General features: G+C 41.9%; 2 protein-coding genes across 2 annotated transcripts in view; one reads left to right on the top strand and one right to left on the bottom strand.

The window, feature by feature from the left end:
* The first annotated feature begins 188 nt into the window (after positions 1-188).
* Positions 189-4,540, top strand: LOC310892396 (trefoil factor 1-like). Its single transcript, XM_083820100.1, has 4 exons — positions 189-699; positions 1,718-1,864; positions 3,532-3,681; positions 4,334-4,540. The coding sequence occupies exons 1-4, from the start codon at positions 621-623 to the stop codon at positions 4,339-4,341; spliced, it is 384 nt and encodes a 127-aa protein (XP_083676226.1). The 5' UTR covers positions 189-620; the 3' UTR covers positions 4,342-4,540.
* A 5,826-nt stretch (positions 4,541-10,366) lies between these two features.
* ABCG1 (ATP binding cassette subfamily G member 1) overlaps positions 10,367-24,022 on the bottom strand; it is a 57,242-nt gene continuing 43,586 nt past the window's right edge. The window contains exons 10-15 of the mRNA XM_083820099.1: positions 23,799-23,900; positions 21,727-21,895; positions 20,850-20,950; positions 20,228-20,386; positions 18,694-18,812; positions 10,367-17,184 (exon numbers count right to left, since the gene is read on the bottom strand). Of these exons, the coding sequence (XP_083676225.1) occupies positions 16,956-17,184; positions 18,694-18,812; positions 20,228-20,386; positions 20,850-20,950; positions 21,727-21,895; positions 23,799-23,900 (879 nt within the window). The 3' untranslated portion in view covers positions 10,367-16,955. The remainder of the gene's footprint in view (positions 17,185-18,693; positions 18,813-20,227; positions 20,387-20,849; positions 20,951-21,726; positions 21,896-23,798; positions 23,901-24,022) is intronic.

The raw sequence follows: 24,022 nt of genomic DNA, 5'->3' as shown, positions 1-24,022 counted from the left end.
TGTCTGGCCCCTGGACAACTACAGACCCCAGTGGGTCAGACTGAGATCCCATATAAACTTTCCTTCTCTCTCCCGAGTCTCCCATAGCTTGAAGGTGTCACACCTTCAGCTGTCCTGCCTTACTTGGTTTCAAAGTAAGCGTAACTCAAACTTAAGGCCAGGGAAAATCTGTGTCAGAAAGGACACACTTGGAAGGGAAATATGTGTATATATTTTTCAGTGGTGGCAACCATTTGAAGCTGCTCAGAGATTTGAAGTACTCTAATAGCAATGAAATCAGCTCGGGCTGCCAAAGACATGCAGTAATATCCTATTAATAGATTATGGGATCACGTAATAGATACGTGATCTGTGGGTACGTAATAGATATGTGATCAATAGATCACGGGAACCTAGAAATTTATCTCAGGGATATCAAAATATGCATGGCAACATTTCCTAATTAAACAACAACAAAAAAAGCCAACATCTGGGTGAAGCTTCATAGGGAACAATGTTATCAGATCTCTCTGGGCAAACATGAGGACCGTATAAAACGAGCTGCTCAAGGGAAAGCAGCACCTTTCTTCCAGGAACTTTCTCTGCCAGAGCAGCTGGAGGCCTGAGGGCTCCCAGGAGCAATGGATCTGAAAGGGATCTGCGTGCTCTCCGTCATCCTTGTTGTAGCCCTCACCATGACAGAAGGGAAGACACCACCAAGTAAGTACATTTATCTCCTGTTGCTTTTGCAGGTATGTATGTGGGCTTGAACCTACAGATTGTACAGGCGGCATGGGCATGTCTCCAGTTCACATATCAGACAGTGAAAGTCTTGTTCTGACACTATTCCCAAAGCTGGAGTCTTTTTTAAAAAGTCTTTCAGAGAAAGCTATGGCAACAACAACAGCAAAAAAGACCACAGGTGAACTCTTATGTTGGTGGCATAACCGGGAACCTGCCACAAAGGCAGAGGGACAGAAATGCTCAGAAGCTCACTAGAACAAGATAGGGACTGGAACAGGAGCTAGCTCTGCCTAAGTAGTCTTCTGACATCTATTTTATGCTACTTTTCTATGTTAATACAATCTCAGAGAAGTCTATCTGCCTCTGCAATAGAAGGCATTTAGACAACTGAAGAAGTGGAAAGCAAGTAGCTCAGCAGACCAACAGCAGACACGTAGGGACGTGCCGAGAATTTCTTGGTTGTGGATGGCCATGTAATAGACTTAAAATATTAAAAGTAAAGCTGTGACTATTCTCACATAACCCTATGATTTTAGAGTTAACTGAAGGCAAAGCAAAGAATTTGTATTTTTACACCTGTCTTATACCCACAGGACCCTTTACTCGTTCTTTCTTCATGTGACATGGGCAAACCAAAAAACATTTACTAGCATAACATCTAAAGCTGTGTTTTGTACCGTTTGATGTGGTCTATTTGAAGTCCACAGCCCCCACTGTGCTGGGCTGGGTTGACTGCAGGTGAGACCACAAGATACTTACGGGTGAAGTACAGACCTTACCGTAATGGGGCCAGCATTTCACCTGCCATCTTTTTACTACAAGCAGATCTTAAAACAGACAATTTCTGGTCTTAGCAAGTGACAGAAAGTGTACACTTGCAAGATGGACAGAGTCTAGGAAAGTTCACTGCTTTCAGTAGCCTCCTTATAAATGCACCTCCACTAACAAATGTGCAAACGGACACCCAGTAACTTAGGATTTCTGTCCTCAACAGCAAAATGCCAGTGTAAAATAGCCCCCAGGGAGCGGAAGAACTGTGGTCCCCCGGGAATCTCAGCAGCGGACTGCAGGAAAGCTGGGTGCTGCTTCAACGCTTCAGTCCCTGGCGTCCCCTGGTGCTTCACTGCTAAACCAAAGAAAGGTAATATCGCCACCAGAAACACTGATTTACCTAGTGTTTGCTCATACAGAAATGTGGACAACCAGGGAGTAGCTCTGCTTTGCTCTTAGGCCAATGAAGCGGGCACACACCTCTGTTAGAAGACCTCTGGTAAGAAAGTACAAAGTCAAATCCTGCTTGTCCATCAGGCTTGTAACTCGTCCTCTCTGCATAAGGTATTTCCTTTTCCTTCAGGCTTCTAGTTATCAAGTAGCCCAAGCTGATTATTTAAAAACATTTCACTGCCAGTTGTGGTCTTGTTGATCAGTGGAACGCGGGATCCTCTGCGCTTATTTAAATGGGTTTTCTGCATGGCTGACAATGACTTTAGCACTGCATATTGAAGAGATCATGAAGAGTCACGAAGCGTCCTCAGCAGATGAATCCATCTGTGGTTGTTTAACACCACAGGCATCCTGTAACTTTTAGGTTTTTCCTTTTTTTTTTTTTTTCCTTAGATTGTGTTGATACTTGCCACTCCCTTCCTTTTCTATGTGTTTCCCAGTATATTTCCACTGGTGGTTCTTTTTTTCCTTTCCTATTTTTGCTCCTAGTCTTCATTCAGTGAAATCTCCAAAATATCCCAGAGCAGATCTTTTTTTTTCTTTTTTTTTTTTTCTATTAGATTCTTCATTCTAAAGACCCCTGGAAAATCCAAACATCTGCTTCCATTTTTTGCCCTTGTGTTCTCAGAGAGGGTTGGATCTGGTCACCCGAGTCCTTCAAGGACTGGGTGCATATTTTATGTAACTGTTGAGTGTAAGCTACACTTGCAGTGCCAACCCCTTCTTAGGAGAACCTCAGCAGTTGCACAATCAGCCCTGGGAACACAAAATGAGGGGAAGTGGGGTTACAAAGGCAACGCTAGCAAATAAAGTAACTTGATACAAATCAAGATCGGTCAACAAGGCTTCGAATTGTTGGAGGACAAAAAGCGATTTTGCCTTTGAACACTGCTTGCATTTCATGAAAATCTTGAAAAAGAAATGGCTGCATCTTAAAGTGTCATTTTCACAGAGCTGATTTTTAAAGCAGGAGTCTTCCAGGAGAGGAAAACTTAATTATTCAGGCTGTGTGGTGAAACCACTAAAAAAAAAAGGTTTTAATGCTGTGGAAGGGGACTCTTAACATAGATTCTCCACAGCTGCAGTTCCTGTCTGTTGGCTGCATCCCCACAAAGGTTCCCTCTGCACCTTTGATTTTACTTTTAATTTGCTGGATGAGCTGTGGTTTCCCCTAGATGGCTTACCTCCCCTCCACTACTGAAGCTGGCATGCAAAGGTGGGCTATGGCCTTCTAAAGATTGGGCCAAGACAGGGACAGCCCCGGACCTGAGGCCAGTGTCCGTGGCACCACCATGGGAGACAGGCTGGGTTGCTGCCCGCCAGGCACTTTTAGGGGTGAATTTTGGCCCCTCTAGATCCTCTGGTGTGGCAGCAATTCCTCATCTGTTGGCATGTAGTTTTGCCTGCCAGGTATGGCAAGGACTTGGGTGGTATTGCTGCCTGAAATCAACATGGAGAAGGTCACGGTGGCTGTTGAGCTCTCTCACGGGCCGCACTTGCCTTTCATTTGTGAATTCTGCCACCAGGTACATGGAGCATAAAGTAACGCAGCCTTCTTCCTTCCTTCCTTTTTGCTTTCTGCAGTTAAGAAAGTCTGTCCTGCCGACCCTCGGGTCCGAGTGAACTGCGGCTACCCTGGCATCACAGCCAAGGAGTGCACAAATAGGAAGTGCTGCTTCCGGGCACACCCCGCCGGTGTCCCCTGGTGCTTCTACCACCGCACGGTCGAGGAAGGTAACATCTCGCACGAGACATTGCCCGTCTGTCCCCACGGATGCCCTGCAGCTCCAAAGCAGGACAGACCCTCCTCTCCTTCCCAGTGGGGGTTCAGAGTGCCCAGGGCACATGCAGAAAGAGCTGGCTAAACCCAAAGAAGACCAGCTTCTTGCAGAGAGGGGTGGTGTCCATGGCCCACCAAAGCCAGGGACTTGTGGGCAACGGGGCTCTGATGTGAGCACAAGCCCTCAGCTAACACCATGGAAAAGGTGTAGCTACCAAACCCACATCTACGTTATCACAGGAGGAAAAAGGCTTCACTTTAGAAAGGTGGAATGCACCTCACAGAAATTTCTGATCCCCTCCTTCCGTTTCTGTAACTGGTCTTGCAGCACACCTAGTGTAGGTAGCAAATACCCCTGGCTGTTTCCAACACACCTCACAGTCTGTTTTGCGTCTGGAACAATTCCCCATAATTCAGTTTTATTGATCTGAATCATAGCTAGGAAACACATGTAAGGATGGGTGGGAAAGTAATTACTAAAATCTGACATCTGGATGCACACAACCTTTCTAATGTCCTTCTTCTAGGCAAACACTTACTCACATTTTTTCAAATCTGTGGAAAAAACAAATCCCTTAATCCGTTTCTCCTCTTTTTTCTCCCCAGCTTGTTAAAGCAGAAACTTCCATCAAGAGCCTACTCAACTGGGAAACAACAGCCAGACATCCCAGCCCAAACTTCATCATTTGTAACAACAACGATTTTCATGTCATTTTTTTCTCCTTTCTGAAGAAAAGTTTTCCACAGCTTTTCTTCTATCAGTAGGGTAGTACCATACAGTTTTTCAATGTAATAAAAGAACCAAGACACAATCCATGAGTCCTTTGCTGTCTTTATTTTAAAGCCGTGTATTTCTTTGTTTCCTGGGAAATCAGACATCCTAGCAACCTGCAGATGACAGCACGGTCGCTGACATTTCTGTAAGAAGCAGGGTGCAGTGCTTACACTTCACACTTCACAGAATAGCTGCTTGCAGGCGTTAGCTGATGGGTGGTTACATGGACCTCTGTTGTTTGAACACTGAAAATACCCAGCATTTCCCTTTTTACAGTGTCAGCAGCGCGCCTGGTTTGTGTTTTCCCCTCAGGACGTAGGGAAGGACCCCTTTGCTCTCCCGCCCCCGGTGCTGCCCCCAGCAGCCAAACCAGCACTGGTACGGCCAGCCCGTGTCCTCATGAGTGGGTCCCCTGGTTTGGGTGCAGGAAAAGTGTGATTGAGCTCAGCAGCATTAAAAACAAACCAAGAAACAGGGCCCCTGGTCCCAACCTACACCTGAACCATACCCTGTGGTATGTCGCCAGACACAGGAGAAGCTCCAGGCCTCCAGGCGAGTGTGACTGCTTTCCTCTGCATGTTTTTAATGCTTGGCACTGCAGCTTAAATGCTTCTCTGCTCTGGCTGAGATAAAGAGTCCGTAAGAGCTTCCTTGGGAACAAAATGGGTAACATGAGGCTGCTGCAGTAGCATGCCGTGCTCGGGGGCTTTGCAGGAAAGAGCAGTTGAGCAGTTTTGCAGGGATGTGCTGCAAGGAGAGAAAATGATGAAGACACCAGCCTCCTTAGAGCCTTCTTTTATGATGATGAAGTTATCCAAGTGGGCAAAAATCAGTCATTCGTGAAACTCCATTATCTTGCAATTAAAACAGGCTCGGTAACAGGATATAAATATGGTTGTAATAGAAGCAAATAAACTGACAAGCCTTCTGAATGTCTTCGAAGGTCTTTGCTAATGAAGATTTGGAGGTGTAGCCCAGGTGAACTTGGGAGGGTTAAGTACAGTGTGATCATTCAAAAAGTGAAGTGGCCGAGGCCCCAGAAAGACGAGCCCAGCCGAGGGGATGTGGCTGCTGGCTATCGATTGCGTTTCATAGCCCGCTTCGGCCAGCACACAGGCACGAGCAGATACGCACAGCTCATCCATTCGGTCTGCATCAATAGATTTACAGGCTTCACTAGCTGGCACAATGGAAACAGCTTCAAATGACTGGGTTGTGTAAAGCCTGTCCTTTCCTGTCCCTTCTTAATTTTTTTTTAATTTTTTTATTTTCTTATGGAGCCCTGACTTACCTTTGGAAAAGAGATTCAAATGGAAACTTGAACAAAGCTGTTGTTAGTGTTTCAGGCTGGTTACCATACCCAAATTAAACTTCCAAATATAAAGAAATCTGAGTGCACCCGTAATGCCCTGAGAGCGATGGGTGGCCACACTGGGGCATTTCAGAGGTTCATCCAGCCCCGTGTCCTCCAGTCCCCAACAGAATTGTCCAGGGACAATTGTCCAGGGGCAGAATAAGGATATAACGAGGCTGCCTTTCTAACACAGCACAGAGCTCATGTCACAAACGTGAATCAGTTTTAACGAGTAAACATGGGAAGCACAAATGCAGACTCACCCTTTGTATCTTTGCTTGCACGCCCACATCGCTGCACAGCTAGTGCTGAACAAGTAAGCAAAGTGCTTAGTATTTTTCTGGGGGGAAAAAAAGTAGGTCAGCTACACAATTTTCATCAGCAAAGGTGCTACCGTAATAGGAATCAATGCTGTGACACAAAGCATTTGTGCTGGTGAGGCTGTTACGCAGCTAGTGAATGATGTCTAAAACCACGCTTGCCTGGTGGTCCTAAACTGGCTGCAATCAAGACAGCTGTGTGCAACCGATGCCCCAGCTTCCAATACGGCTGGAAAGAAACTGTTTGGCAATATAGATTGATTCCACGTGTGGGTCTTCAGCGACTGAGGATATTTGACTGTTTTTTAAAGCAATTTTAGCTAAGGTAAAGGTCTCAGAAGTCAAACGTTTTGAAGCAATGCAAGAGAGCTGAATTTGGCTGACATGCAGAATTAATGGGAAAAATTGGAGCAGACAAGGAGCTCAGGGTGCAGATGGGTGCTAGCAACAAAGAAGAAGAAACCTGTAGCAATCTGAAAACAGCTCTTAAGATGTATATTTTAACATGCCCACTTACTGCAGGTTGCATTCCCAAGTATCTCTGGAAAGGGCATGCTGCCTGTTTGAGCTGGTATCACACACCTCCCCTGGCAAGGCTCCCATTCAAAAGGAAGATTTAAGGTAAGGTGCTAAGCCAAAGTGAAAACGAATACAGAAACTGAAATGTTCCTGTTGAGAGCAGCTAAATCACGCAGTTCTGCCACAAGTCTCAATGAACAACTTTCAAAAATTTCATCCCTGGGGTTCAGTAAATATCAGGGACACTTGGCCCATATTTTCAAAGACTCCTAGTTGCAGAGAAGAGCCTGGAAACTTGACCATGATGCCCTCAAACAGCTTGGAAAGCAGAAGGTAAGACCCAAGGACTACATCTGATTCCCGGTTAAATCCAGGAAGAATGATGGTATCAAGACCCAGACTAAGTCTCCAGGAGGTTGTCCTCTCTGGCAGCCTGGGTCCAAAAAGACGGATTCAGTGCTCAGAGGTGCAGGTTTCAAAACCTTCCTTAGGAGCAAAGTTCAGCCAAGAGTTTCCCGAGCAGCTCTCTGCCAGAAAAAAAAATCTCTTTGGGCAGAAGAGTCCCCTATTGCACTGTAGCCTATTTCCTCCCCATCCAAACCTTCCAGAGCATTTGAAAGCTGCCAGTGTCAGTAAATGAAACAGCAAAGTGCCCGACAGCCTGGTGCAGCGCGTGCGGTCCCTGCTCCAGTACACACCACCAGCTACACGACGGGAGGAGGAGACTGCAAACGTGTGCTCAGCAGTAGGAGACAATTTGCCAAATAGACAGACTTTGCTTAAAAATAGGTGTGTTGCAATGCATAATACTTGGTTATATACAGTAGCACTCACCAATGCTCTAGAAGAGGATGCTGTTTGGTTGTCTCCTCCTGCTAGAGAATGGTAAAATTTCTGTGATGTTATCAGAGCTGAGGAGGGTAAGAAAAGAAGGTACTTTTCTGCTGGAGACTCGTGTATCTATTCTTCTAACTTCTTGTAGTTTGTGAGCACCCTTTCATATACCCATTGTGGCACCCAGAAACACCTCTCCAGGAAGATCCTAAAGACAGGCTCTCTCAAGGTCTTGCTCCCATCTGTCTCTGAGTTAGGTGTCCTGGGCTTCCTTCAACATGCACGTCTGTATCTCAGCATATCCAAAGGCTTTTTTTGGAAAATGGAGTTTTTGAAGGATTTAATACTGAAATATCACAAAAATTGAAATGAAACTAGAATTCTTGAATCAAATAATTTCATCGCTGCTGAGCCAAACAGCTCACTGCTGAGCTTTCTTGTTGCAGAAACTCTAGGAAATACCCAGGGTGAATACCAGGGAAATACCAGGCTTTAAAAAGCCTGTACAAGTCACACAGGGGTGACTAAGGGCGGGAGCGGAGTGGTGGTGGTTTGAAGTAGTTATCATCAGCTGGATGATTTTGATCTATTGTGCTTTGAGGAAGCTTCATGGAAGCTGAATCTGAGAAGTTAAACCTGACCACGTTCTCCAAAGGCCCCATGATCCTTCCTACCATGAAGTGGGATTTCCCCGGCTACCTCCCCTTCCTCAGACTTGGCATTACACCCCACCCAACGGGGACATCGCCACAACAACATACAGGTTGCAGCAAACAGCAGCAGCAAAATCCTAAGCTTTGATTCATTTCCGTTTCTTCTGTAACGACTTCGGAGCTACTTTCTGATTGTACCATGGGAGAGAGCCAAAAACCACCTGTAAGACTTTTGATAAAGCCATGAAATGATTTTAATATCTGACTGTAAGGATATGGAGGAATGAGCAAGGAGTTCCCAGGAACAGGTGGAACTTCATTCTCTGCTTAGCAGAGAAGACAAGCTGGCTGCAGAAAGGTGGTGGGACAAGGCAATGACTAGGTGCTAGGGGAGAAACGGTGCAATTCTGTTCCAAAGTCACAAATCGATAATGTTTCAACTTCATATTCGGTTAATATTTTCCATTTGTGGAAGAGATGAAGGACTGCCACAAAACTGCAATGTCAGGTATCTAGCAGTGCTATTGCACAAAGTTGACTTGGCATAAAAAATTCACAGATCTTCTTGAAAAATCAAGACACAAAAAAAAAAAAGAAGAAAAAAGGGAAACCAAATGAGGGTATGAAATTAATAAAAAAAATGCAATTAGTGCTCATGCTGCCCTTTGCAGCTTTTCTGCCACAGAGGTGGGAATTCCCAGCCAAGCCCCTTATTATGGCTTTTCTAAGATAAACCCCAGTGCTGGTAAATGGCAGCATGACAGCTGCTCATCGCTCACCTGGGCGCTGCACACATCCTCGCATCCTTCCATGCTGAAAGAAAGGATCATTCTTATTGTAGCACCTTCCCTGTCTTTCCAGCGTTTCCCATCCTGCATTATGGAGGAGTTTTTAAATTGATAGCTACGGGAAAATGCAACATCAAGGGTTCTTTGTTTTCTAATGCTCTTTATTTTATGACGCCATTTAGAGAACAGAGTGGATGGTAATTGCATGTGAGGTATATTAATTTTTGTACAGTTGATAACAAGAAGTTTATGGCTGGCTTATTTAATGGCATTAACTGTAATATAAGACAATAAAAGTGATTGAAGTTGCTGCTCGGGCTACGAAGGAGTCCTGTTCCTCCTCTTCCTTGTCTGATCTATGGAAAGTTGGCATGGGGAGGCATCTAGTTTTGGGGACCATGATGTCTTCAGTCCAGCATTTTTTGCAGGTCTATAAAACATAAAGTATGACCTCTATTATCATTAGAAAACTGTCTTGCTCTTAGTTTTGAAAGTGCAGTCCTGGAGCATCCTCTGGGTAGTTTATCCTTTAGGCATCACTGCTCATGTTGTCTAGGACTGGACACTTAACTAACTTGTGGAAGTTATGGCTGTTAGCCTTGCACTGTGGTGAGATATACAGCTAATTTTGTTGCTGTGGCAGGCAGGAGGGATGGCACAAGGGCAAATTAGTAGCATGAAAAGCCACCCAGCCAAACGAGTTGAAGAGACCTTTCATGATGTACGTGATGGAAATGCACAGGAGGCTGCAGAAGAACATAGCACGGGTGTTGTGGCTGGACAAGGGAAAATGGTGCTTGGTAAAATGGGAAATTGACAGGTGGGACTGGCAGAATAATACATGGTTTCCCTTCTCTGGGAACAAGGGAGGAGGAAATCTGTAAGTTCCAGAGTACTGAGCAGAAGGTAGACAGGGAATGATCATTCACTCCTTCCTGTAATGTAAGAGTATGGGAAACCTCTGCTGAAACTTGCAGCTAGCATGGTCAACGGGAGACTCAAGCAGCAATTAGACAAGTCTATGAAAGAAAAATCCATCCAAGGCAAGAAAATACAAAGAAAATCCCAATGTCTCCGGCAGTCTTTGAATTGGCAGGCAAGCACCCCTCGATGCTTACCCTGTTCTTACACTCTTCCCTGAGAGGTGCTGTTGTCCGCTGTCAAGCACTGGGCTTGACAATACAAATCCTTGCCCTGAGCCAATGTGACTGCATTTATGTTATGAAGAATTTTTACGAGGTATATCTGTAACCTACCTGTACTGGGAGTTACCTGAAACCATATCTAAAACAGGCAATTTGTTGTCCTTGCTGACTGCCAGGGGCAGTAAGAGAAAATGTATCTCTACAACTGCAGCTGCCAGTTCCCTTTGAGAGAGAACAGGGACGAAGGCATCTGTCTGAAAATAATAACACTTTATTTGATTTTTTTTTTGTTACATTATCATAAATGTCTCTATTCTCAGAAAACAAAGCCCTAGTTTGGAAAATAATGCACATACAAATCTCTTACGGGTATTAAGTATACAGAAATATACAAAGATTTCTCTATTATTGTCATATATCATCAGAATGCCCCACATCCCACATTTTTACTCAGGTCCACTGTACCAGTAAGCGTTAACTACAAAGGTAACAAGCAACCTGAAAAAGACATGGTTTATATAATATAATTACATATATGTATATATATATCTACAACAGTGCAAATATATCACAGCGTGCAGGCAGCAAAAGTCTCTAGAGAAGCGTAATAAAATTGACTCATAGTAATGCAAATGCATTACAGAAAAAAGAGACAACAATGACATTCGATATACAGAATATGCACACTTCAGCACGCTGATTTAGAATGATACTTGCATTGACTCTTGCTTTAAAAACAAAAGAACAAATGTTAAATAATTCAATTACAGATTCAAGGGTAGTATCTCACAATAAGGTCAACTGACTCAGATAAAGTATTTCACAAGGCTTACTGACATACATAAGGGTTTGGCTACACTGCAGAACTTTTCTTTTTAGATACATCACATACTCTTTTTCCTTAAATTTCATGTATTTATCCTGTAACTTAGGAGCATTTGTTCGATATTTTAAAAAATTGTTCAACAACTTTGCGCGGTGGGAAAGCTGCTTTTTAAAGGAAGAGGAAGAAGTTTGTGTAACGATTACACTAAATGGGTTACAAAAACAAGTTAAAATGGGGTAAGAAGAAAGACATCACAGATGTCACTGAAGTAAAACAAACAAACAAACAAACTTAAAAATAAAGATTTCCATGTCATCTTATAATCTGCTTAAAAAGACATTTTAGATTTTGTTCTTCTTGAAAGAGCGGAGAGAAGCGCACCCTCAGATCCAGACTGTGAGGTATTCAGTAGCTCAAAGAACTCTCAAAAGTCAGCGCTTCACCTCAAACTCCTTTGCACTGGTCCCAAGAAGCTCATTTTAACCACGTAGACAACAACAAGTAACTAGATGGAAGGGCATGAGAAATTGTTTTGCATGGCCAGAGCTGTACAGAAACCCCAAGAAAGAGAATGGATCAATGAATTCTCAATGTACCTTGAAGGCATAAACAATGTACAGGACGCAGGCTGGTAGGCTGAGTCGTGGGAATTTCTTTTGCGCAAGGGTACATATTTTGACTGGTCATCCTTTTACAGTTCTTGCAATTAGTCTCAATAGAAATCTAACTCTCTTAGAAGAAGCTTCTACAACTGACATCTGTGTAAAGCTATGGTTCATTATAAGATTTCAAAATAATAAAAACATTGAAGCTAGATTTAATGCTGTAAGGTACCATTACTCTTTTGCAAAATCTGTAAGAAATGTGTACAGAAAGAGAAGTATGCTAACATACACACAATTAAAAGCAAACTTGTGATGCTTGCAGGCTCAACCTGTAACTTCTGGACTTGTAATACGCATCTGGGTTATAAAAAAACACTCGGTGGGATCCACAAGAAAAATCTCTATATTATGAGAACAGGTATTCAGGAACAGGACAGTAGGAGTTGATCCCTGAAAATGCTACTGCCCCTGTCCAGGAATAGGAAAGCCCATGATTAACTTCAGTGAGACCTCGCAATTCATTTAAACACTCACTAGTGTGGTGTTGTACAATTAGTAGGACCTGTGTCATGGGCTCAGCAATGATCGGCCTGTCACAAACTGTTAGAAAGGACATGACACAGCGTCATCTTCTGCCTACTTCTAGTTCCCAACAGCTTATCAAAATGCCTTTGTGATTATCAGACATCGTTACTGGTTTCCATACAGAACAAAAGGGAAGTAGTTCCTGAGCAATTGCACCCTTTCAGGGTGTTCTGGTAGGAAAATGGACACACACAAAAAGGAAAAAAGAATAACCTGCAGGACAGTATCTTTGATACCACTGAGATGCAGAAATCCAGCCTGATTATCTACCACACTCAACCTGCTCTGGAGGAGCCTGAGGTCAGCTAGTGCCAAAACCAACCGTGATGTTTTCTAATATCCTTGCTCTTCGAATCACAGAATTGTTTAGGTTGGAAAAGACCTCTAAGATCATCTAGTCCAAACTTCAAAGGGGGGCTCTCTTGCATTAGGCAGGACAAGTACACGTCACCGTCTTCCCACTGAGCCACCAAGTGGGGTTGACCTACAGCTCAGTGAGCAGAGGCAATGTGGAAGAGGCACGCATGCCATCTGTACCCTTCTCGTACACATTTTCCAAGGATCTCTGTTTGAGAACATAACCACTGCACATTAAGTCCCTCCCTCTGCCCTTTTTTATTGTTTCTGAAGGTAATCATCACAGAGCAGCAAGCAAAAGAACAAAACCGTATTTCAGTAAAAGTTAATGCTGAAAAAAGAACCCTTCCTGCTTATTTTGGAAAGTACAAATAAACATTGGCATTTTTTGTATGCAGAGCAGACCTGGATTGGCATTTCTGGTGCAGAAAGAAAAAAATAGATCTTTTTCCTTACTAAAATTACACAAAAGCAATTATGTAAAACAACAGTAAATACGCAGGAAAATATACACTCATCTCTCTGCTTGATTTTCCTTCTCTTCTGCCCCTCAAAATAAATTTGTGGTTCAAAAGAGTAGATCGAAATGCCAGCCATCTGATACATCCAGTGTCTGGACACAAGTGTTCATTATATTACACCTATACCATCTCTCTTTCTTTAATGTGCATATATATTCCTCTACTGTAATGATAAAAGAAATATTTGGGGCTCCAAATATTAAGAATTGAACAGGAATTAACCACCAGATATTTTTGTTACTCCTTTTGATCTATAAAGATGATTTTTTCTGAATTTCTTATGAGTACAGACTACTTTCCAAATCTTTTATTTAATTGTAAATAAAAGTAATTCCTCCTAAAAACTTTCAGGGGTTTTCATATTATATGCAAGTTTCTGCCAAAAAATAAAAAATAAAAAGAAGCACATAAAGTGTTAATTGGTGCACATTATAACCAAAGCAACAGGAACAAAGTAAGTCCAAACGAAACAAGAAAGCCAAAGAATGCCCGTCTTCTAGTAATCACAACAGAAATCACACATTCAGTCTTTAAGAGAACTTTAGAAAACTTTTGTGCCTCTTGTGCAATTTTTAGCCAGATTGTGACTGGTTTGAATGGTGATAATGGCATTGATTTCAACCAGTTTATGGCTACTTATATATGGCTATATAAAATGAGGTTTCGAAGTCTTTAGAATCCTGCTGGCCTCATTGTATCTCAGCACGAAGCCTCCAGAGCTTGGCAATGAGCTTGCTTACACCACAGCACATGCAAGCTCAGTCCACTAACACGGGAAAGCATTTAATACTAGCCTGCTAGAACTTATTTCCACATAAAGGGAGAAAGACCAAGTTGAGCCTATGCTAAAAGACTTTGCAGCATACGAAAATATAACTGGGACGGACTTCAAATACTTCTGTCCCACAGTATCAGCAAAAGAGATATCAGTTAATTTTAGCACTAAGGAGGGAAAGAATGATTATCTCATTTGCGTGTAGCATTGGCTTCAAGAAAAATCATTTATTTCCTTACTGGGATACTACAGTCTGAAAGTGTTCCTTAGAATAGTAACTTTCAGCTAAATTCTGCCAGCAGATGGCTGGGAAGAAGTACATCTAATAAAAAAAAAAGAGTGACCAAAAATAGCCGAAAGCATGCATTTTCTTAGGAATACCCATAGAGGACCAGACTTTTGGCTACTGTAACACAGTACAAACTTACAGTATAGAACAGTATGTTGCAGACTAATGAGGTAAAATAAGAGAGTCTACAAACACAGGAACAGGCACAGATAACAAGACAGGATCCAAAGAGCTCATACTGCTAAATTGGTCTGGGTGGGAGGAGACAGCAATATCCTTGTCTGAGCTGAGAGTGGTGAAGTACCAGTTTTATCAGCAAAGTTATTTCACTTGGCAAGTTTCAAGAGATCCTCAGTGTGCTGTTTGGTAAATGGTGTTGATAAACGCAAATCAAACCCTGAATTTATTTCATGCTGTGGATGTTACACACTTTCATACTCAGCTAGCTTACAGCTGGACCAGCAGTGTGCAACAAGAGTAATCTGAGAAACATAGTCCTGTATCTGTTTGCAAACAGCAACTGCCTGAAATACTCACAAATTATTTTGAGAGCCTTAAAATAATCAAGGTACGTTGTACCAAGGGAATTCAGGGGAACAAGGAATTCGTGACTTGTTCAAAAACTGTTCACAGTTCGGAATATTACCTAGAATAGTCAAAGTTCTTAATTTCTCCTATCTGACAGCCATGGAGGCCCATACCTGATTGTGAATATACCTGGAAAAGCTGCGGAGCTGTATAAAAGCTCTACTGGCTTCAGGGATATTTTGTGAAAAAACAGCAACAAAAACATGCAGAGAGGTTGGACAAGGATTTTTTTTGCCTTTTTTTCTTCTACAGTAAAGATTGACCTTATTTTCGCAGGTCAACTTATTTCCAGAGAAAGTTCAGCTGACCTTCCCAATACAAGTGACCTGACTTCAGTCTAGAAGACTGGCTTAATTCAAGCACTCTGAGCTTAATAGATACGCACAGTTTGTGTCTGTACCAGCAAATAAAATAGAGCCTGGGCACGGGCCAGGAAAACAATTGTCTTCACTGCTAAGTGGTAGAGCTGCGGATCAGCACAACCTGAGCTTTTCCAGACAGTGTTTGGGCCCTGTTTAAAAGTTAGTACAGTGCAGGGATTGTTCCTGGTAGCCCCAGCTGTCTGAGGGTTAACAGGACAGACAAAGGCAGACTGTGAAAACTAGCCTAAAGAACAGAGACCAGGCCCTGGAACTATTTAGTTTACTAATATAGATGTGGTCATGGAGTCCTCAAAGCCAGACTGTGAGCTGTGACTGTTGGTGGCCAGCAGATGCACAAGGTCTCTCTCTTCAACTATTCTGTCACGAGCTGCTGAGCTCCTGAGTGGTTTGCTGTCATTGAGCTGCTTCCAATCTACAAGACCTCAGTGTCCCGATAGGAATAATGCATTTATAGAATGCGTAGGTCTGGCCTGGATGTCTGTGACACTAAGGTAAAACACACAGTAACCGCAGAAGGTAGGAGAACTCGCACAGAAGTTTACTAGGGTGTCTGACAGAAGTTTACCAGGGTGTCCAACATGGGCATTGGTCCCATGCTGTCATTTTGGGTTGCCAATCCAAACCCGGGAAAATCAGCGACAAAATTCACATCGACTTGGAGTCAGAATTCCCCCCGCCAAGTTTACAAAGGTGAGATATGCAGAACAAATGCATGCCTCTTGCAATGGTTTCACTGATGGGAATTAATTCCCATGTCACGCATGTAGACTTCAGGATGAGAACAAAACTGCTTGGTATAATTAACCCTGCAATATTACAAGGCCCTTTGCATATTTTGAGGAGACTCCTACACATAGAGTGTTACAGGTATTTTAAATGCTGCCACAGGAGGCAGTCGCTAGTGGTTTAACACAACACCCCAAGCTTTGAGCTGTGGATGTATCTTGCTCAGGCTTTAGGGATAGATTCTGCTTTCATAATTTAAGAAAAAAAGAGCATTGGAGTGCTTTGATCTTTTCATTCACAAGAGGTAGATCAAACGGATGATGAGCAGAGTCAGTATTTTCAATATAACAAACATTTAGGATTTAAAAGACACTGCAAAAGAACATTTTCAATCATTCAGCAGTAGCTTGAGCATGTCTGTGCTATCTATTGTTGCTTCCACATACAGACCACAGGTTTAGTGCAGGCTCAGAATCTGCCTTTTCCTCCTAACATCAAGATTTTCAGATATGAGACCAGCTCGACAAGTAAAGCACCAAAATTCTAAATTTAGACAGAAACAAAAATAATGACTTGAATAATTTTAGATTTTTTTTGTTTGTTTTTAAAAAGTATCCATGTTAAAAAGATATCTTTTTGTTAATAATTATTACATTTACAGACTTTTGGCCAGAAGGGGTAATTCTGTGGAAAATAATTGCAAAATAATACATATAAAACTGCAAAGATGAAACTCTGAATTTAAAAAGATGAGAGAATTATATTTTCTTTGCATTCTCCATTTTGCATCTCATTACCTTGTCACTTATAATGACATTATACAATTCTGGCTACCAGGACTAGTATTACCTTGTCGCATGATTGGTTTTCATAAGGAAATTTCCTACAACCAGTTTTTTTATTACAGTTACACTGTCTCAGTATTGATATTCTGTGTTGTAAAATTCCCTTCTATTTCTTCTTCCTAGTTAAAGCTAGAAAGTGTAATAAAAACATGACCCAACCCAGCTGGACTGATTGGCTTAACACTATATGTCCTCTATCCCAATGTGGTTCTCTATGGGCTAGGTCATAACAGCATCTAGCTGGGCACTGGAGACGGGCCTGCCACAGTGAGACAATGTCAAGAGCCCTCTATTGCATGTCTAAAGATCTTCCTACTTCATCATTTTAGTTGTTTTTCCTTTACCTCTCTGCTCGGATTTTGTATCTGAGAACAAAATAGGCAATTAGGCGCAGAGAGATGAAGAAAATTCCAAGAACGATGAAGTCCAGGTAAAGTTTGGCATTTTCTACATCCAGTTCTCTCAGAATGGCCTCTGATTTTTGAAAATGGCAAGTGTCATCTTTGTCACAATGCAGGTCTTCTCGATCCAGTCCATAGATGGAGAGAATTACTCCTTCGAACCCATATCTGGAAAGAAGAAGGATGGATTATTATAAAGTAAAATGTTGATGATCTGTTTAGAAGTAGTCCACCAGCAATACACTCTCTATGAGAGCTTGGCTGGAAATGCTGAGGGGTTCAGCATTGTTCTGACATGTCTCAAGGTAAATTCTATCCCTATTACAGTGAAGCAAATGACATGCCACTGGCATTGTACATGAGATTGAACAATGACAGAAGTTTTGCCTTGAACTGCTTCCAGTTAGTGTATAGTGCAATTTCTCAGAAGTAAAATGTTAAAATACAAAGCAGACTAATTTCAGCTCACACTCAGAAACTCCGCTTTTAAAAGTGACATTATTAATTCCATTTTTAAAACTAAGCAACAGGGATACAATTATGGCTTGAAGTCAGAATATGTTAAAACCGGCATCAATCTAGAATGTCTCTTCTCTTACCTTCTGTTCACCGTAGTTTCACTAATTAATATTGCACAGTTCCCATGTCTCCCCTAGGACTGGGTGCACTTAGGATCTGGCTTTGCAAGCAGATACAGTATCATGGTTCCCACACCTATGATAGCTCCCACCAGCTCCAGGAGACCCCACACAAGCTAGACAATGTCTAAAGGCCTCAGCTTGAATTCTAGCTACTAACTGGGGGGGGGCTGTAGTCTCTTAATCATTGTTAGGCATCTGTGTAAGACCTCACTTGTCAAACAAGAGGATATTTTAGCTTGGGTTTTCTTAGTAATAGTGCAGCTCAGGCAGGGTGGGGAAAAGGTGGGTGGGCAAAGGAAGAACCACCTAGAAACCTATTTCTTCATACTAAAGTGGTCCTGCAAGTACATGAGCCATATACAAAATGATGGTCAAAGGACTGTTTACAAGGACACATTTTAGCTCCTTCTGCAACATGCACTTCCTAATCATTTTGTTTCATTCCAAAGAAAACCCGTTCACCATCATCAGGGGAATTCATCTCATCTAATTTCAGCCATAAATATTCAGGTATCTGGTCTAAACTAGTCCACCTCCAGAGTTTTCTTCTAAGAATTCAGATTAGAGATAACAAAAACCTCATGTTTCTCATGGCAGTACTACTGCAAAATGTAAACAAAACAAATCTTCATCCAACAAGTCCACCTAGGATACTGCAGAGATTTATACAATATTTTCTTCCAAAATGAGGCGCTGGCATCAATTTCTGATTTGGGCATACTGTTCCTATTATTTCACAAATCCACTGTTCCAAAATCCAAGGAGATTTGAATACTGTGTAATTCCATTTAATTTAATGGAACCTACACAGACTTGTGGCTGATGATCTGTACTGAATGTTCCAGTTTATTTCACATCATACACAAATAAAATGAAGTTGAGATAATGTGGTATTCATTTACATCATATTCATGGATACTTTAAAGAAACATCCTCTGAACATAGTTTCCTTGGCACCCAAAATAACCAAACAAGCAAGCAAAAGAAAACAAACAGCATTTCCAAAATGGGAGGTTAATGGCCTCCCTAGCAGTACCTGACATAGGAAATGTAGGACATCCACTGGAGGTATGTTGGGATGGTATCAAAGCTGACAAAAAACCCAGAGAACAGAAGCACTGGGATGGCAGTAACTGGCCCCACAAAAGTGGCCACCTGGGGAGAGAAGGAATAGACAGTCTATTGCCAAGAGAGACAGAGGAAGAAAAACAAACAAACAAACAAAACACAAACAAACAAAAACAAACAACAACAACAAAAAAACCTGCTTTTTCATCTGATGTCCTGACCTCAATTGAGAAAATCAGTCTTTTTAAAAGCACTTTCCTTACGGAAATCCTCTGTTCCATGCCAAACCAAATAAGTCAGTGAAAATCTACTCTCTTAGGCAGTTGGGAGTGATGCCACTCGAGTCCTTCTGAAAACGTTACTCCCCCAAATTATCACAGTTTCAAAGACCAAGAAATTACTGATTTTTTTGGACAAGGTTTCTTAGGGGGGAGGTTAGATAGTTAGTGGAGGAAAAGGGGTCCCTCTCCTCTTCCTAAACCTTGCTCCTAGTTGACCACACTGCTGTGCTGGGATCTGTCCTTTGAGACGCTTGAACCCACCAAGAATTTACTGAGCAAGATGGGCACTGGCATTCCCTTGCATACCCTGTGTGTGAGACCCATCTTCCTAAATATTATCCTTCCTCACTCACTCCCCTCTGCAGGCACACAAAGTTCCCTTCTCATTAACCCCACATGCACGGAAGCTTCAACTGGTACTAAAATTTGATGAAGAGCATTAAGGATTGTCTCCAGTTGGGTGGTTTTGGTGGGGAAGACAGATCTTGGCCCATCTCCAGCCTCTTTTCTCTACATCTCCTCTAGGGCAAAAGGCCGTATCTCTGGGAAAAGCAGACGAACAGGGGTCACAGCACAGGCCTATGCTTAGTTCCAGAGGGTGGCACAGAGAGGGAATCAAGATTTCTACTGCAGAAAAATTATAGTATCAGTGTCTATTAATGTCAATATCATCTATTACTACAGGCACCAAAAAACATTTCTGCTGTGAATTATCACTTCACCAGCCTTCCTGCCAGGAAGCAGAACGGTGGCCAGCTTCCAGTGCAGCAGTCAAACCAACAGCTGCTTTCTGCCCTTCCTCTGCAGAGGTTTAGTTTCTGGGCAATCCTTTTTCCACCTTGCCTCCTGCAACCTTCTTGTATGTACATGGAAGGACCCCATACTGAGCTGCTGATCTTCATGGCCTACCTCCACTTTGTAGATGCATACAAATGCATCAGTCCTGCAGTTTTTAGGACCTAAAAATAGCAAGTGACAATCCACTCAAGCAAGCACAGTCCCATTCAGATGGGGAAGAAACTTCACAGCCTCGCATCCAGTAGGTGTACAGGCTGCTAAAGTTGATGGCTGCGAGAAGCATCAAATAGCTCTACCAGACCAAGAGAATGTTTTGCCTGCCATCTCTTAACAAATGTCTTGTTGACAAAGCAGCAGTCACGGTAAACAGTCAGTACTAGGAGACTGCAGGATTTCTGAGAGGTCACAAAACACCATTAGTACCTGGAGGGATGTAGAGGCTGCACCTATGAGAAGACCTAGTGACTGTGCCACCAGGGATGTCATGGTTCCCAAGGCTGCAAAGAGGACAAATCGGAGTGCATCAGATGGCTGTGAAGTCATCCAGTAGACGATGCTGCAGTAAGCTACAGGAAACATGATCTGCAAGGAGATACACTTGTAGTTAGTCTATTGAAGCCAAACATCCACTGTCACTCTCAATAAGATAAAAATGTAGTGAGTTCCAGTTAACTCAGAGCTCTCAGACTTTGCATGTTACATGACAGGCATGGCATTCAGCTGAGGAGAATGAATGCATCTGCCACAGAGTGGGATATTTATCATACTACTTCAGTATTAGAGAGCAGATCCCATTCACTTGCAGTCCTTTATGATTCCCCTTCTGCACAAAACCACAGACGGTAATGTGTTTATTCAAAAAATATTGGGTTAGGTCTGGGCATACTATTGTCTGTGTGCTTCTGATTTGGAACTGAAGATTCAGCACACATATATGAACAGTTTCATCACCACTCAAATGGATAAAATACTATTACTGACCTCAGCAAGTGGACTTGCCATGAACTTAAATGGTTCTTGTTTTATTGAAAAATAGAGCATATACCTGAAAAGGAACATCCGCCATCGTTTTGGCAAGATAGTAGGCTTTCAGGCTGTACCAGTAGTTCAGATGCTCTCTAAGAAATACTCCCATCTCAAGAGGAACTACAGAGAATACAATTCCGTAAGCTAGGTTGTCAGTGTGTAATAGTCTTGCACATAATAACATATCTAATAATATAACATAATAACAACATAATCAATATTTAATCCTTAACTGCTGTAGTCCCACAGTAAGACTGTAACTCTAAGGCCTTTGACAGACCAGAAATAGTTTCAATTATTTGTCACAAAATGTAAGTTGTCAGCCCTGAGACTTGCTCATTGTTTAGAATATGCATGAGGTTACTCAGATGATCTGAACTTTCCTCAAAGAGGTTTTTTGAAGTAAAAACGTTTTCAAAGCTTAAGGGACTTGGTTATTCATTTTGGTCCAAGAGGGAATACAAAGTAACAGCACTCCCCTAAGGAGTATGGAGCAGTCCATACTGCAGGAGTTTGTTTCTGATACCACAAGATTATGCTGATTTCATGCAGGAGTCATGATTTTGAAGTCCTAGAGAAATTAACAGTGTTTCTCTAAGATCAACCACAAGATCATGACAAAGCAGAGATCCACTGGCACCTTAGGAAAAGGGGAAATCCCAGTCCAGGATTGTAACATTGGATGGTCAGGGTTGAGAAACGCTGGCAGAACTGTGGAGAGAAGCTCCTCTCTTTTGGCTTCTACGCAGCAGCTAGTAAGTGCAAGATTTACCCTGATACTTGTCTTAGAAGTGGAAGCACAAGTCAAATGTTACCTTACCTGTAACAGATACAACACCCTCCCAACCTGCTGCAATCTCCTTGTCCTTTAATTTAAAATTATTATTGATACTTACATGTAAGGACAGTTGGCATGAGCGCAGCAAACATGAGAAACAACATGGAAAAAAAGAGGAAGCCGGAATTGCTGAGGACTTTCTTAGCTTCATTGCCGATGCCTAAGTAGAGCAAGCCAATGAGCAGACCAATTCCAATGTGTGAGGTGATACGCAAGTGTGTCAGGACCTACAAGCAAGGAAATAGGAAACAGAAATACCTCTGTTCAGAAAGTCTACATTCAGAAACAATGGCAATATGACTGAAATCAGATATACAGCTTGCAGAAAAACAGTAATTATATCCAGAAGAACATATATAGAAATGTTCATATTCTACTAGAATATTGGTCCTCAGCTAAGGGAAACTTATGGTAATGAAATTGCCAATGTGAATCCGACCCAAGGCTATTGCTTCACAAAATTTTTTCCTGTAAACAAAAGCAGAAACTGCAAATTCTGCAATCTGAAATCTTACTGTCAGACTGTCTTTGAGTCATTGGCCCTCATTCATCAGGAGAAGCAGATTTTCTCTCTGACTAAAAGATAAATGTCCCTGAGCAGAAGAGACTGGCAAGAGAGGCAGAAGAGTTATTTGGGGCATATATAGACCAAATTAACTCAATCTGGCATAAATAAGCTTTTTGTGTCTTCTCTGCAATACTATACTCCTACAAGAAGTAAGGACAAACAAAATACACAATTAACTGTGGAACAACTGCAAGTCTTTACAGCTGAGCACGAAAAAAATCTTAAAAACAACACTGTTCTTCTATCTATGCATCTGAAAATAAGCTGTAGTTTCCACTTGGTGGAGAGGTTTGTATGATCCACATTTTGGATTTGTACACCTCTGGGATACATATAAATGGTAGTGTCCTAAAGGGATACCTCCCTAGGTGAGGGGCAAGAGCAGCGTAGCTGCAGCATCTGGAGCCAAGCTCACTCTGCTGCAAGGGTAATTCACTCATGCTGAGATCCATGGAGCTCAACTGCTTTGAGGTTCCAAACTACCTCATACATATATTGTCTGGCCTTCCCCTTTCTTAAGGACAGGTATGTCAAATCAATGCATATATTAATGCATATATTGCCTTTTCTCCCCCATCATGTAAAGCACTGAAAACGTTCCAAACCACATAAAAAGAAGCAAATGAACCCTCTTCAGGTTTATCAAACTGCAAATTTGCCAATTAGAAAAGCACTGGGCCAATGATACTGAATACTCATGAGTCCCTTGGACAAATGTGCATGTAAGGTCTATTTGAGGAAGCTCATCTCTTTAATTCATGCCTGTTAATGAAGAAACAACCCTATCTGGAGGATCTTTCAAAGCAGTAACATCATTCAGATAGTGTAAGTACTCCCATCTCTTGAATTCACAAAGAACTCAGCTGCTTGGAGATAAGAAAAACTTTCCTGAGTAAAAAAAAAAAGTCCCATCGCATTTTGTTAATGTAGACTAGCCACCCAAAACATTTAATGAACTTACTTGAAAACTGCAGTTTTCGTGATTTTGAAGGGGGTTATTTATTTTTAGGAAAGGCGAATAATATATACTTTTTTCCCTTGGGAATGACAAGTTTCCTTATGATATTTACTCCATTTTGATTTTAAATGTATGAAAACTAAAATATTTCCTTTTCAGAGAAACAAATTTTTTATTTGATTTTCTGCTTCACAAGGAAAGAGAAAGACTTTAAGCATTAACTTTACATTACACTGAAACTGTTTATCTGCCATCCTCAGTTCTCTGAAGAGACTAATTTTGTGACAAACCAGTACAACTCTACACTCACTTTTTACTAGGAAAAATGATTGTATGAGGGACTTGCCAGTACAGAGAGGATTTAAGCTTTAGGTTTTTAGCCCGGATGCTTCTCAGTTCCACTGAAGAAAAAAGTGATTCACAATTAAGGTGGTACAATTAATAGCAAGGCTGAAAGATCAGTCTCTTTACTTTGAAGTTCTGTGTCAATCTTCATGCATGGGCTGTGGACAGGTGTATTATATGCCTTCAAGGTGTATTATACTGCCTCACAACCAACTGAATAGATCTTTAGGCTACAAAAGTATTACAAAAGCAGTCTTACTGAATCCCTCATGATGGTGAGAAAAGTTCTTTTGAAGAGGATACAGAACTGGGTTAGGCAGCTGGCGGAGAAGCTGTGGCAGCCTTCTGTGGATGAGGAATCCTGCGGAAACACAAGAAAGAATAAACTTCTTTCTTTGCAGTATCTTGCTTAGTTTTCTTTCACAAAACCCCATTCTCATCAGCTGAATGAGTCCAGAAACCTCCTCCATTGACTGAGGATTT

Source organism: Anser anser, assembly GCF_964211835.1.
Source record: "Anser anser genome assembly, chromosome: 1".
Taxonomy (NCBI): domain Eukaryota; kingdom Metazoa; phylum Chordata; class Aves; order Anseriformes; family Anatidae; genus Anser; species Anser anser.
The sequence above is the reverse complement of the archived record's forward strand: the minus strand, read 5'-3'. Positions and strand labels throughout refer to the sequence as shown.